General features: G+C 41.9%; 1 protein-coding gene across 2 annotated transcripts in view; it reads right to left on the reverse strand.

The window, feature by feature from the left end:
- Positions 1–4,525: 4,525 nt before the first annotated feature.
- TEKT3 (tektin 3) overlaps positions 4,526–14,044 on the reverse strand; it is a 29,574-nt gene continuing 20,055 nt past the window's right edge. For both annotated transcript variants that reach the window (XM_061621841.1, XM_061621842.1), the window contains 4 exons: positions 12,246–12,389; positions 10,445–10,667; positions 7,422–7,576; positions 4,526–5,558 (listed from right to left, as the gene is read on the reverse strand). In XM_061621841.1, the coding sequence (XP_061477825.1) occupies positions 5,342–5,558; positions 7,422–7,576; positions 10,445–10,667; positions 12,246–12,389 (739 nt within the window). In that variant the 3' untranslated portion in view covers positions 4,526–5,341. The remainder of the gene's footprint in view (positions 5,559–7,421; positions 7,577–10,444; positions 10,668–12,245; positions 12,390–14,044) is intronic.

A 14,044-nucleotide genomic window follows, 5' to 3' on the forward strand; every position in this document is an offset into this window, starting at 1 on the left:
TGCTGGCTGGCTGAGGGGGGGGTTGCACTTGGTTTGACATGCAAAGATCTGAGTAGTGGCCTCAGCCTCCCTCCCCACCACCCTTACCAGCAGAGAGACCGCCATTGCTATCTTATGGATAAAAATAATTATTCTACTACCTCTGTATGTGTTTGTTTATTTTTAATGTTGTTTTAGGCTACTTAGATGTGCAGCAGCCAAGGCCAGCACATTGTAGGGTTTTTTTAAAGTAACTGAAATGTAATTGTAGTGATTACTTTGGAGGAAAAGTAATCATTTACTTTCAGAGCAATTGCAATTGTAACGGTAATTTCTACTTTTTGGGGCCATGTAACTGTAACTGTAATTTATTACTTTTTAAAAGTAATCTTCCAAGCTCTGCCCAAGAAGAATACACACACACACACACACACACACACAGAGAGAGAGAGAGAGAGAGAGAGAGAGAGCAATTGTTCCACCATAAGGCACCCTGGTCCATGCTAAGTTTGAGAGCTCTAGTCCCAAAGCAGTAGCAACCTCTTAAATTCTTGAACTAAGGAAACTTCAGTCAAAATAACCCCTGTCCAAAACAAACGAAAGGAAATACTGCCACATATTGCTCACGTAAGAAGATCAGCTATGAGGGATGTGAAAGGTCTAAATGAGTGTAGCCTTAGATTTACTTCTGTAGAGGCAAGGCATTCTGAAAGGTACTGAGGGAAACAGATAGACAGTAGGACGATCTTAATTCAAGGAAGGACATTCATATTGGATCAAACAACTTTAAAGAGAAAAATCTGCCATCAGTATGCACAATCCCTGATGTGTATAAAACAGAGGCAAGCTATTTTTAATCTACAGGGAACCCAACTGCTGGTGCAAAAGGTCACCAAGAATAACAATTTCCTGTTTGGACCTGCTGTCCTGATAGGACTCTCTGCCAAGTTGCAAAAATTGTGGGACAGGATCTTGCCAAGGGCAGTACTCTGGCATGTTGCCAGAGGAACAACAAGAAGAAATAAACAACAGAGGCATCCTTACAGACTAGACAACTAAATAAACATTTGTGGCTCTTCTAGGGTTTGGACTTTGTATGAGCTTTTGGCTTCTCTTTGAATTTGCTCAGTAAGACCTGTGAATTATTGGGTCTACACATGTTCTCCATGCGTGTAGTTGCCTTGTGTGTGTAATGTCCAGTACACATAAATAAGCTTGGAGAGGTTAACCTGGTTATCCCACCATGAACTAAATAAATATATCTTCATTCACGTACATTTAAGCAGGGCTAAAAATATTGGACACAAAGAGGGCTGTCTTAAAAGATCAGAAATCAATATGACCTGCCGGTGTGCTAATTCTGGACAAATTATAGTACCTGAGCATTTGATGTGGTCCTCCTCCTATACCATGGCTACAGAAATGCAAGTCAAGAAACAAAAACTGGCCTGTGCAAGGACACTAGATGGATGAAGGATAATATGGAATACTAATATTCTGGGTGCTTCCAGATGGGTATTTACTGTGGAATCAGTACTCCTCATGCATGTGGGTTTTCCTTAGCATCCACACAAAATGCCAGCCTATATTTCCACCCCCCTTCTTAATCTGGCTTTCGTCTTCCTGTAAAAAATCTGCTAAATTGAAAAAACCTGCACCAATGACCTTTGTGAGATCTGAAAGACCCATTTACAATATTAAGCCCCTGCCTGGAAGCACCCATGGTTCAGTATAGCCTGTTTACCTCCCCTCCCTCATACCTAATGGCTTCTCCATTCTAACTGTTGAAGCTCCAAAGTCTGTAATCTGTAACTACAAGATATGGAGAATATCCATATCTTAATAGAGAGTGGTGGTGTGGATAATTTGGGCTGTACTGTATACAACCCCAGTTTCTAGTTACCAACCCCACAGCCTCCAGTGTTCCTAGACTCCAGCTCCTCTCCCTTTGCAAACTCTGATATGATGAACTTCCTTCCCCAAATTTAATTTATTTATTTTGGTAGTACTCTGCTGAATTTCAGTCGCCATGTGTATTTTACATAAAATATATCCAACTTCTCTTAACTTTGCCAGGGGCCACATAGGGTAATTTAGGGAAGGGGAGGACAGAGGGGTGGCATTGTAGGGTTTCTGTAAATGACACTCATGAAACATATCAGAGAGATTTGTTCTCCTTTTTAAACTGATTTAGAAAGCTGCATTTTTTTTGTCAAGCAGACAGGGGAGAAGATGGATTGATTGTGTTCATGATATTGATTAAAATTCATAAATGCTTTCTGCTATTAATTGAAAAGGCTTCCTTTGTTATACAATTTAAATATACCTGAAGGCCATTTACTTCAGCCAGGTATTGTCTGAAAACACACGAGGCTACCATGTCTGGATCTGGTTAGTGCCTAGATAAGAGACTGCCTGGGAACCAATGGACGCTGCCATGAGGAACAAAAAGCAGGATAGAAATGTAAGTAAATAAATAAATAAGCTCCATTAAACCCTAACTCAGATCAGGAAAATTGTACCTTACAGATAAATTTAGATTGAGAGGCAGGGTAATGTGTTGGGGAGGACACTGTGTCACCTGAAGTACTGTGTCCATTTCTGGTCACTGCCGTTTAAGAAAGATATCTACAAATTGGAAAGAGTCCAAAGGAGAGTGACAAAGATGATCTGGAGCCTAGAGACCAAGTCCTATGAAGAAAGGTTGAAGGAGTAGGATATGTTTCCATTGGAAAAGAGGTGGTTAAGAGGTGACATTTAGCCATCTTCAAATATTTGAATAGATGACGGAATAAATTTGGGTGGTTTTTTTTCTCCAGAGAGAACCGGAACCAATGGGTTCAAATTACAAGAAAAAAGGTTGAGACTAAACATTGGGAATTCCTGAAGGTATGAGCTATTTGACAGTGGAACAGGCTGCCGTGGTGACGGCAGATTCTCCATTAGAGGTTTTTAAGCAGAGATTGGATGGTCACCTATCAGGGATATTTTAGTAATGGATTTCCTGCCCTGACAGGGAGCTGGAATGGGTGACTTTTAAAGGTTCATTCCAACTGTCTGCTTCAAACCGTGTGTGTGTGGAAGGCACTGCTGAAAGTAAGGAACCATTAAATGAACAAAAATTGGGAAAGGGACTGTGTTCCCCATGCCTCCAGTGCACCCTGGGCTGCAATTACTCTTGTTGGAAGAATAGGCTTAAGCCCCACTCATTAAACCCCTTTGTCTTCTGTGGTCTAGCTTCTGAAGTGTATCAGGCTTAGGAGCAGCTTGTGCTGAAAATTTCTCCCACATTTATTGTAATGTTCTCCAATTAATGAGAAATTGGAGGACAGGTTTTATCACGGCACTAGGTAGTTCACATGTTCGAAAATTCTGTGTGCATTGTTGGGAGCAGGCTGGTGCATTCCCTTGGCCTACCTGTAGCAAGTAATATGTGAAAAGAGCATTATGGATAATCTTTTATATGATCTGCTAGCCACCCCCCCTTTTTTTTAAAAAAAACATGCTTACATTTTCTCAGCAGAGAAAAGGGAGCCCCTGCACAAACCTAAGATTCATCACAACCTATAAACCCCCCAGCACTGAAGACTTCTGGAGGAGGTTCTGCTGTAGGTTCCATCTTATATAGAAGTTAGATTGACCTTTTCTACAAGCAGGGCCTTTTCCATGGCTGCCCAATGTTCTGGAACTCTCTCCCAAGAGAGAGCCGCCTCCTTACTGTAACATCGGAGACAGCTGAAGGCCATTCTTTTTCAAAGGGACTTTGATTTTTGATGCTATTCGCCTTTGTTCTGTTTGTTGGGCTGATTTAGTTACTGTATTTTATTGTATCCTTTATTGTTCTTTAAATTTGATTTGTCTTTCTTTACTGGATTCTTGCTATATATATATTTTAAGCAGCTGTGAAATTATTTAAAGTATAACCATCATTTAAATAAATAAATAACACTAAAAAATAAACACCCAGTGAAATGTCGAGGAAAGTGTGATACTTTTCATGAATCTGGAGGTGCTGCAAATGGCAGAAATCTTGAGATATGTAATGCAGAGTGATATACTGATTATAGGCTCATTGGGGAATGAGGGATTTGTTGATGATTAAATAGATTTCTAATTGTTTTATAACTGGAAGCTTTCAAGTTTCAAATTTATCTGTCCAAATCCACCAAAATAACTCTGGCTATGCTGTCCAAATGAGCTGGGCTTACAAGCCAAAGAAAGAGCTTATTTAAAGTAGGACTGGTCAGTTTATTATATCTTCAGCTCCCTTCTGAGGTGCCTCATTGTTTATACTAACATACTGAGTGCAAAATGTTTCCATGAGGAACCCAATTGATGTTTTGCTAAATTTACCTTGGTGCCTGTGCTGATGAGCTGCTGGGTATCATCTGCAGACATTGGCCACTGAAGTACATGTTTCTGCTGTGTTGTGGTGCACCAGCAATGCTGTAAATGTATCACATAAGACGTGCAGACACTAACATATCTCTCAAAGTGAAGAAAATGATAAAAAAACGACAGAAAAACCTGTTACCTTAGGACAGCATATATTGAGAATATTTTTTATTTGATGCCAAGTAATTCATGTTTATCCTTCCATGTGCCTACAAATACGCAATGAATATCAGCACCTAATTACACTAATTGCCAAAATGTTCAGACTCTTTTGTGCCATTTTTTCCCATTAGACTAAAGTAAAGGAACACTGCAATTTTAGCTACCTAAAATTTTAGGCTGAGATGGCAAAAATAAGAGCCCACTCTAAGAATGTGGTCCAGGAGCTAGGCCTGTACACATATAACAACAGAGTCAGATCATGTTCAGAACCATTCATTTGCATGGGTTGAGGCAAGGGGAACAAAGGTCTTGATTCAATCTGCCTTCATCAGTCCGCTCCATGAACAGGCAATTGCATTGAATATACTATCTGATTAGTTCCTGGATCAAGCTTTCAACTCAGGGAAAAAATGCACACAGTTGCCCTTATGCACAGACATTTCCTTGTATTTGGTCAGGACATAAGACATAATGCTATGCTCACTTATGAGGGAGTAAATTCCATTGCATAGGGTTCGGCTGCACCACACCATAGCCCACCCACAGCAAAATTTATGTGTATGTACATCCCATAAATGAGAGAACATTGATATAGAAAACAGAGGATACACTAGACACACCAAATAGGACATAGCTGAATTCCTGTGCAGAGCATACTTTAATATATGAGAACAGCCATATCTTCAAAAAAAACCACCCCAACATCTCATAAAAGTGCAACAGAGCAAACCTCCCCTAAACACATCTTTTTATTATTTAGTTAGATCCTAACCCTCCACCAAATGTCTTTGAGGTCAGCACCGGTTTATGTGTATCCCACCAGCCTCAGTGTGTTGGGGAAGGTCTTCCTCATCCCCATGCATTTCTCCTGGTCAATGAAAAGTGAATTTGCTTTGACAGCGAGGTCATGTTCCAAATTAGCTTTGGTGTGAACTAGGGCCTGGAGTGTATCTTCTGCATCTCTCAGCCTCTGCTGAAGATCCTGGATTGTGTCATCAATTTCATATACTTCATTAACAAGGCTGTATGGAACACAAGAAATAAGGTTAGCAAATTCTCCACTTTCTATTTTTCTTGTGAATACTCCTTCCATGTTTCTAGTCACAGGGATAGCCTACCTGGTGCCCACCTGATGCTGTTGGACTCCAACTCCCACCACTTCCATCAGCCCCAACCAGCATGGCCAATGGTCAGGGATGATGGGTGTTGTAGTCCAACAACACCTAGAGGGCACCGTGTTGGCTCTTCCTGTTGACGAGTGAATCTTCTGCGTGCTTGTTCAATATAGAATAAAATAGTTGTGAATTCTATGGATACCAATGATCATCTTGTTCGGAATGCTGTCTTTCCATAACGGAGCTAGCAAAATACTTTACCCTTTTCAGCAAAGTAGGAAGCATGTTCTTTTCCCGTGAAACTAGAAGACAAAACTTTAGAGTGAATTATGGAAAAGGCCCATGCGACAGGCAGCACCACTTAGTGGGGAAAAGGGGGGGGGGATGGAAAGTTGTGGTTTCCTGTTCTCATTTTGGTATTCTGGTTTGTCAGTTTTTTATGGTGTTCACATTCCTCTGTCAACTAATGTGAGTAGGCAAAACCCAGCAGAATTCACAAATTAAAGAGTGGTGAATAAATGGGAGGTAAAGAAAAGCTCTCAGGATGTCACTCTAAGGTGAGACCCATTTGTTTCCAGTTAGTGAACCTTGGAATATTAGTGTTGGTTTAGATGAACAATCTATTTAGCCCTGTTTCCTGTCTACAACTGTGGCTGGTAATAGGAGGTCAGAGAAAAAGTGCAAGAAGAAACAGTCATTCTTTGTCATTACTATATGTGATGGAGCCAGGTGACCTAGGATTCATTCACAGAATCTAACCAGTCAGAATTTCAGGTTAACCTGAATATGACATTGCATCATCTGCCAATGGGTTGAATCCCGATTAAGTTAGATGTCCATAGGCCCCACTGAAATCAATAGGAAAATTAACTTAAGTCTTTGCAACTATCAGAGTAGCCCTAAGAAGGATCAGGGAAGTACAGAGAAGCACACGTGCTAGTTCCACCACTGGCAGCTTCACTTGGGTGGAGCTCAGTCTTCTTCTATAGTGGAGCCACACACACACAACCAAAGTACTCTTCTCCACTGGTGGAGGCCAGTAGAAATATAACTGCACTGCATCCTAACCACCACCAAGCCATCAAAATCAGGGGTGGAGAGTGAGTTGCAGCTTAACTTAAGTTTGAGTCTAACCCTCTGTGTCTCCCTACATTGATTGCAAAGTTTGGGTCTGATTAATATCTGCCTGGTCTTTGCACAAATAAACATGTGCTGAAACTCAGGAAATGAACAATTAAGTTCTGCGGTTCAGAGGACAAGCTGTCTTTGTTGGCTATTAACCATCCAATTGTATTAATGGCAAATGGGGATCTATGAGCTAAATTAGAGGTTACATGCAGGTGCACATAACAGAAGAACAGGGAGCTAATTCCTCTGCAGATGATTTATGAATGCGCTTCCTCAGAATGTATGGCCAGGCACTTTACAAGCATGCAAGATTGTAGAAGTCAAAGCAGAACTGGATAGGAATGGAAGCACTACTTACTCAAGGAAGTAAGCTAAGTGGTAGAGCACATGCTTTATGTGCAGAATGTCACAAGTTTAGTCTACTGTCTGCAGTTAAAAGGATCAAGTGGTGGGAAAGAACCCTTGGAGAGCTGCTGCCGGTCAGAAAAGATAATACTGGGCAAGACGAACAAATTGTCTGACCCTGGTATAAAGCAGACTCCTATGTTCCTATTTTCAAAGGCATGGAAGGCCTTTGCTATTTATAAAAATTGCACAACATCGCATTCCTCCCAATGAAACAAGCTGGCTGACTTTCCTTACCGTAACTGGGCAGAGTCCCGGCAAAGTTCTACATTGGGTCTACGTGTGCGCTCATCCAGGCGTGTCTGGGCTACCTTCAAGGGAGGTGCTTTGTCCCTGATGGCCCTCCGAAGTGCTTCTATGGTCATCTCTGTCTCAAAGATTTCTTGTAGAGTCTGTAAGATGGGGAAAATAAGGGGGGTTGAAAATCCAAAAAAAAGTATGCCTGTCTTTTAATATAGAATATACGTTAGCAGAGATCTTCCCCTTTCCATTTTTCATTGTTGTACTTCTGTAACAGATCCTGAATCCATCCAGAAGCTGGTGTGTTAACCCAATAGTTCCCAAACTTTATCCAGTATGGTCACTCACTTACTCATTCATCTTCCATTCGAAGGCACCTTGTATGAATAACTCTCTAAAGGCAGCAGATCCCCATGAATAATGAGGACACTTATCTCACGAAAGGTATCACATAGAACAGCCTTATTCAACCTGGTGCTCTCCAGGTGTTGTTGGACTCCCAACTACGATCAGCACCAGCCAGCATGGTCAATGGTCAGGGATAATGGGAGTTGCAGTCCAAAACATCTGGAGGTCACCAGGTTGGGAAAGACTGGCATACAACTTCCCATTGTAAATGCTTTGGTGTAGGTTAATATGTCATCAAAGTAATCAGCACAGAGGAAGAGAATCTTGAACCTTTGCCTGGGTCATTTGGGGTAGATCTACACTTCCTGCTGCAGCACAAGCAGTAGAAGATGGAGCACCAGACATTGCCCCTGTGTTAACAGTGACATCATTCCTACCTGCAAGATGACTGTGCTAATCACAAGAATCCTGCTGTCATTCCCATCTACTTAACAGGTAGGTGAGAGGCCAGCAAAGACTCAAGACTGGTACACTGTGAAGTCCAAATGAGCACTCAGCCTCCCCATCCATCTCATGGAAAATTATTTATGCAGATGTGCCTTTGGCGATACATGTTCTGCTGCCCATGACAATTTTACATAGAGCTTCTAAAGAGGACCAAACATTGATATGAAGATGTAGCTCAGTGCACAACCTCTCACCATAACTTTGCTGCACTGAATTGTTCAAAGGGATCTAGGGACATACAGCCACTATGATTGAAGAATAGATACATATCACTCTGTTCACTTCAGTTGCTACCATTAGTGCACACCTCAGCTTGGAGATCAGGGGGGGCGTTGTTTGTTTTTTGAGGACAGCGTGAAATAATATGGCATGTTTAGCTTATCAGAAAGGAAGACTAGGGGAAAAGAGAGAGAGAAAATATCCTGCCTCTCAGGAAAGGATGAAAAAGAAGATTTATGTTGAACATTCAATAATAACTTTTAATTGCAAGAACAGATTTACTATGGAAAAAGTTGCCCAGAGAGGCTGTGGACTCTTCAACACTGGAGTTTTTAAGAGATATTCTAAATAGTATTCTCTTCTCCCTCTCCCCAACAACCTCCATGCTATGTGAAAGGAGAAGTCCAGCTTCAAGACATGGCTGAGCTGAGCTCTCGATGGACTCTTTCCAGCTCTGCATTTCTGAGATGAAACTATTTCCTAAGTACTGTAGAAAAGTAACATCAACACATCATTTCACTTTGCTTACTCAGGGAAAAAGTGGAGGACCTTCGTCAAGTGTTTCTGTCTCCGTTTTCTGCATGCAGCTTCCACAGCTCTGCTGGATCAGGCCAAAGGCCCATCAAGTCCAGCATCCAGTTCTCACAGTGGCCAACCAAAAGCCTGTGGGAAGCCCACAAGCAGGACCTGAGTGCAACAGTTGGTCCTGCTGTTGTTACCCAGCACTTGGTACACAGCATACTGACTTTCACTGTGGAGGTGGAACATAGCCATCATGGCTAATAGCCACTGATAGCCTTATCCTCTTTGAATCTTTCTGATACCCCTTTAAAGCAATCCAAGGTGGTGGCCATCAATACATCTTGTGTGATGAAATTCTACAATTTATAGGAATGTATCATCTATATTTTGGCTGCATCTTCTAATACATAGAACAAGCAGGTTACAGAGCCATTAAACAGAATGGGCAGCACCCCTTTATGCAATCTACTCTGAAAAATGTCTGGTTTCTTACAGTAATATTCAAGTAATAAAAAGTGCCATCCTATGTATGTCTACTTAGAAGTAAGCCCCATTGAGTTCAATGGCTCCGGGGTAACTATGTATAAATTTTATTTACTAGATTTTACATCTCATGTTTTCACAAAGCACCTCAAGGTCGCATACATTCTTCTACCCCACACTCACCCCTACCATTTTATTCCCACAACAACCCTGTGAGATGGGTTGGCCTGACAGCTAGTGAATACATGACAGTTTCATGGCTGAGCTGGGATCTGAACTTGAATCCTCCTAATTCTAGTCTGATACTGTAACCACCATGACACACTCAAATTCAACCTACATATTACAAACCCATACAGCAGCACACAAAAACATAAATCAGTTGAAACATGTTTTAAGTAGCCTGTAAACTAGTCATGCTGATAAGGGGCAGCGGGAGAAAAGGGCTGGATTTAGTCTGCTTGCTCCTCAGCTAAAACCATTTAGTATGTTTATAGCTTATTGTTCAGAGCCATGCATTTGCAGTCTTAGCTGTTGTATACATACATTGTTGCATGGGGGAGAAATGCCATGTAAGGCATTGTGCAATTCTTATGTCATTTATTGTGCTTTTTTAAATGTTGGGTTCATTGAATCAAAGATTTGCAGGCAATCTGAAGGTCATCAAGTTGGGGAGGCTGTGGTGTGTGCCACAAGCCGATGGCAGGCACATGGTAGAGCATTGGTAGCTAATATAGTGCCCTCCAGATGTTGGACTTGGACTCCCATTAACCCCAGCCAGCATGGGCAATGGTGATGGATGATGGAAGCTGTAATCCAGCAGCATTTGGAGGGCACCACATTGGCTACCCCAGTGGCAGAGTATATAGCTCCAGGTAATTCATGCAAGAGGGATGGGAAAGCCGTTAACCCCAAACAGAACGCTTAGAAATTAATTCCACCTTAGCCAGATGGGCCTGAATCTTGTTTTTGGCATCAGCAGTTTCAGAGATGCGATTGGTAAAGGCAACATTGGCTCTGTTAAATTGGTTCCACATCTCATTGGCAGTCGTCACGAGCAGCGTTTCAATATCATCCCTCAGTTTGGCGGAGGCAGCCCGCTCGCTCTGCGAGCGTAGAATGTTATCATCAGTAAACTTGGCCCAGGATTCTGGCACTGAAATCCTGGGAAAGCACAAGAAGAGACAAACAAAAGAGTTTGTACACATAGTTTGCATGGGTCTTCCTGAAATAATAAAGCTTAGATACAGAAAGAATACCAGCTATATTTGCAATATATTGCATGTTTAACATGTGTATGTGTACTATTTTGACATTCATTTTTTAAACACGTCTAACTCATTTTTTGTATATTTCTGGATGTTAATTTTGGAGCATCCTCCTAGATTACATATGGCATTCAGGGTGGGAAAGAAAAAAAGGGAGGGAGAAGGGTTTAAATGCAAGAAAATTAAGAATGGCAGTAGCCAGAAATGCTGAATTTCTGTTTGAGTCTGCCAAAATGTAGTCTTCTCACCATTTACACACCACAGTGTAGAGACACATTTATTGTTGTGGTTTCAGTGCATCTCTACCTCTGTTTTCTGAAAAGGGGGACATAAGATGCTAGTCAAACTCTGCCCCTTTTTACTCTAAAACTTGGTCAGATCAGCTCAAGTGTGTGTTTTTTTAATTCAGCTTCAGACAGACTTTGCAACTGATTGGTAAATCAACCAGTTGCCACTCCAGGTATGGCCAATGGAAATGCTTTGCAGTAGGCTCAGGCAGAGACAGTAATTGGCCCAGTACTGTGGACAGTCCTGAAAAATCTTAAGTCAGCAGTGGGGAAGAGAGGTGTGTCCAGCCGAGGGCAGAGTCACTTCAAAAGCATCCAAAAAAACCATTCTTGCTATTTTTGAAGTGACTAGAGACTTTCAAGAGTAGAATATCTGCAGCTATGCAATTGTTTTCCTGTATATTGTTTGTTCCCCCTTTGAAATAAAAGTCTGCATGATGAAATATAAATTGGAGAGAAGGGATGGGTTAGCAGAGGCATAACTCAATCATCATCCCATCTTATATCATCCCATCCTGGGTTTTCATAAAGGAGCATGAACAAGATCTCCACCATGCTGGATTGTTTCACAACACTGCTCCAATCTTGCAGATACAGCTGAATTGTAAGCTTTGTAACCCTCTTATTCTGTTAACAAAAGGAATGGGCTGCAACAAAATTTTACAGTATAGAATGCTCCTGTTCAATGTTCCAAACATGACCTTTCCCAGGATGCTTTATTATATTCTCCCTCTCACCACGTTTTCGGCTCCCCACCCCCATCAGCATTTTGTGCCTACTGGGGATGCTCAGTCCTTATTGGGCTGTTTTGGGCTTTCCCCACCTCTCACCTTAGGATCCTCCCACTTCTGCAAACCTGGGGTTCACCCAAGCTTGCTGACACTTCCCCTCTTGTGAATGGAAAGTGTTATGAGCAATAGCACTCATAGCCTGAAATTCAGAAAAAGAGGGAAATAACAAAGTAATGCTTACAAAAGCTTATGCAATGAAAAGTAATTTGGGACTCATACATGCATTGCCATCAGTATCAGGTGATCATTTATGTATCTGTAAATGAGCCAGAGGCTATTCACCATAGAGGAAATGTTAAATCACCTAATGTCAGCTGAAACACAGTATTTGTTTCCATTACTGCTCTTATGCCACAAGATTTGGTACTTGCACGCAAAGCTTCAGGCAACACTTACGAAGCATCAACTCGCTCGACACCTCGGTAATAGCCAATGCCATCAGATGTGTTCCTGAGATGATGGCACTTGTCATCGATTCGGTGAGCTGCTTGCTTGTCACTCATGTCTTTCTCCAGTTCATGCTGGGCTGCCCTATCAGCTCTGTAGTAAAACGGGTCAAAAGGTGAGGAGGGATTATGGCTCATGGAAAAAACTAAGTGGCTACAACATAATTAGCCCTCCTTAGACCACCTCATTATGATAACTTTCTATTTCCCCTTCATTACAACAGACAGATATTCAGCTGTTAGCAGATTAAAACCTTACTTCATCTTTAGGGCCTTCAGATGATAAATCCAGTCTTTTATTGGCAGATGCAACTGCATATATTGCCAACATATGTATTAGTACAGGCCAGAGTTTGTAGTACAGTAGGGCCCCACTCATACAGTGGGTTACACTCTGGACCCCCGCCTGAAAGTGAAACCCATCAAAAAGCAGAACTCATTCAATAGAATGGCACCCGATGCCAGAAAAACGCCATAAAAGTGGAACAAGAGCTGTATGAGTGGGGCTTTACTCTAATTGAAAGCTGCTGTATTAGCGGAACGCCGAAAAGTGGGCCGCCAAAAAGCGGGGCCCTACTGTACTGGCCTTGCACTGTGCTCTTGTCTCGTGTAGAGACTGCCCATTTTGCACTTGAAACTTAGATATGGTTTCACTATAGACTGTAGATCTTCTGTAAAAAAGTGAACATCAGAGACACTGACCATTAAGGCAGACGAGCTTAAGATGATTCCATACATTATTATTAGGGGTGAGCCAAAATGGGGGGGGGCAGATGGGTGAACTGTGAATAGGAACTAAAGTGACTGATTAGTTATACAATGTTTTCACAAAGACAAAGAAGCACTGAGCTCACTTTGGCTTTATGATGGGTGGAGACACTTTTTCAACCTGAGGGCCACGTTCCCTTCTGGGCAAACATAGAGGGGCCACATGCCAGTGGTGGGTGGGGCCAAGGTAAAACGGGGTGAAGAAATTAATGTAATTTTTACCACAGTGCTACATAGTCAATCAGTTCTGCCTATATGATGATATCATAAAGCCGGGGTGGGGAACCTCATACCTGGGGGCCAAATGCAGCCTTCCAAGCCTCTCTGTCTGGCGCTCAGGACTTTCCCCAGCCACACCTCCTAATGTCCCAACTTTGCACCCTTCTTTGGTGTTTTTGCCAGGCTTGAATATGTCCTTGAACTCTAAATATGCCTCTTTCTTCACTGGATGGAGGACAGAATGGTGTGTGTGTGTAGAAATTAGCCTACTGTACAAAGATGACAAATACCTGATCTCTGACTGCGTGGGATCACAAAGTCAGGAAGGAGGAAGAGGAGGAGTAAGGAAGCCTCAGTGTTTTAAAAATGACATTAAGAAGTTGCTAGCTGGGCAGCAAACAGCCTGTGAGTAGTAGCAATAAAGATGGTGGAGGTTATGGGACATTTCAGTTCCCCACAAATGCCAGTTTCACACCAAAGATGTATATAGGTGGACATTTGGCACAGCTGAAATTTTACTTGCTGCGGGAAACACAAGTGTATATGTAACGCGTAGCCATCAGATCAAGGACATGATACAGCTCAGGCTATGGCTTAACAGTCTCCAAACTCCAAGTACCAGCTTGCAGCAAATGCAAAATACTAATTCTAAAACATAGAGCTTGTCCGCATGTTTCATTGAATTTGATTTGATCAGATGCTGACCCTCCAGGTCTATGCCAAAGTTAAAATTAAATGCTGCACACATTTCAAATTTGACAT

Source organism: Rhineura floridana, chromosome 3 (genome assembly GCF_030035675.1).
Source record: "Rhineura floridana isolate rRhiFlo1 chromosome 3, rRhiFlo1.hap2, whole genome shotgun sequence".
NCBI lineage: Eukaryota > Metazoa > Chordata > Lepidosauria > Squamata > Rhineuridae > Rhineura > Rhineura floridana.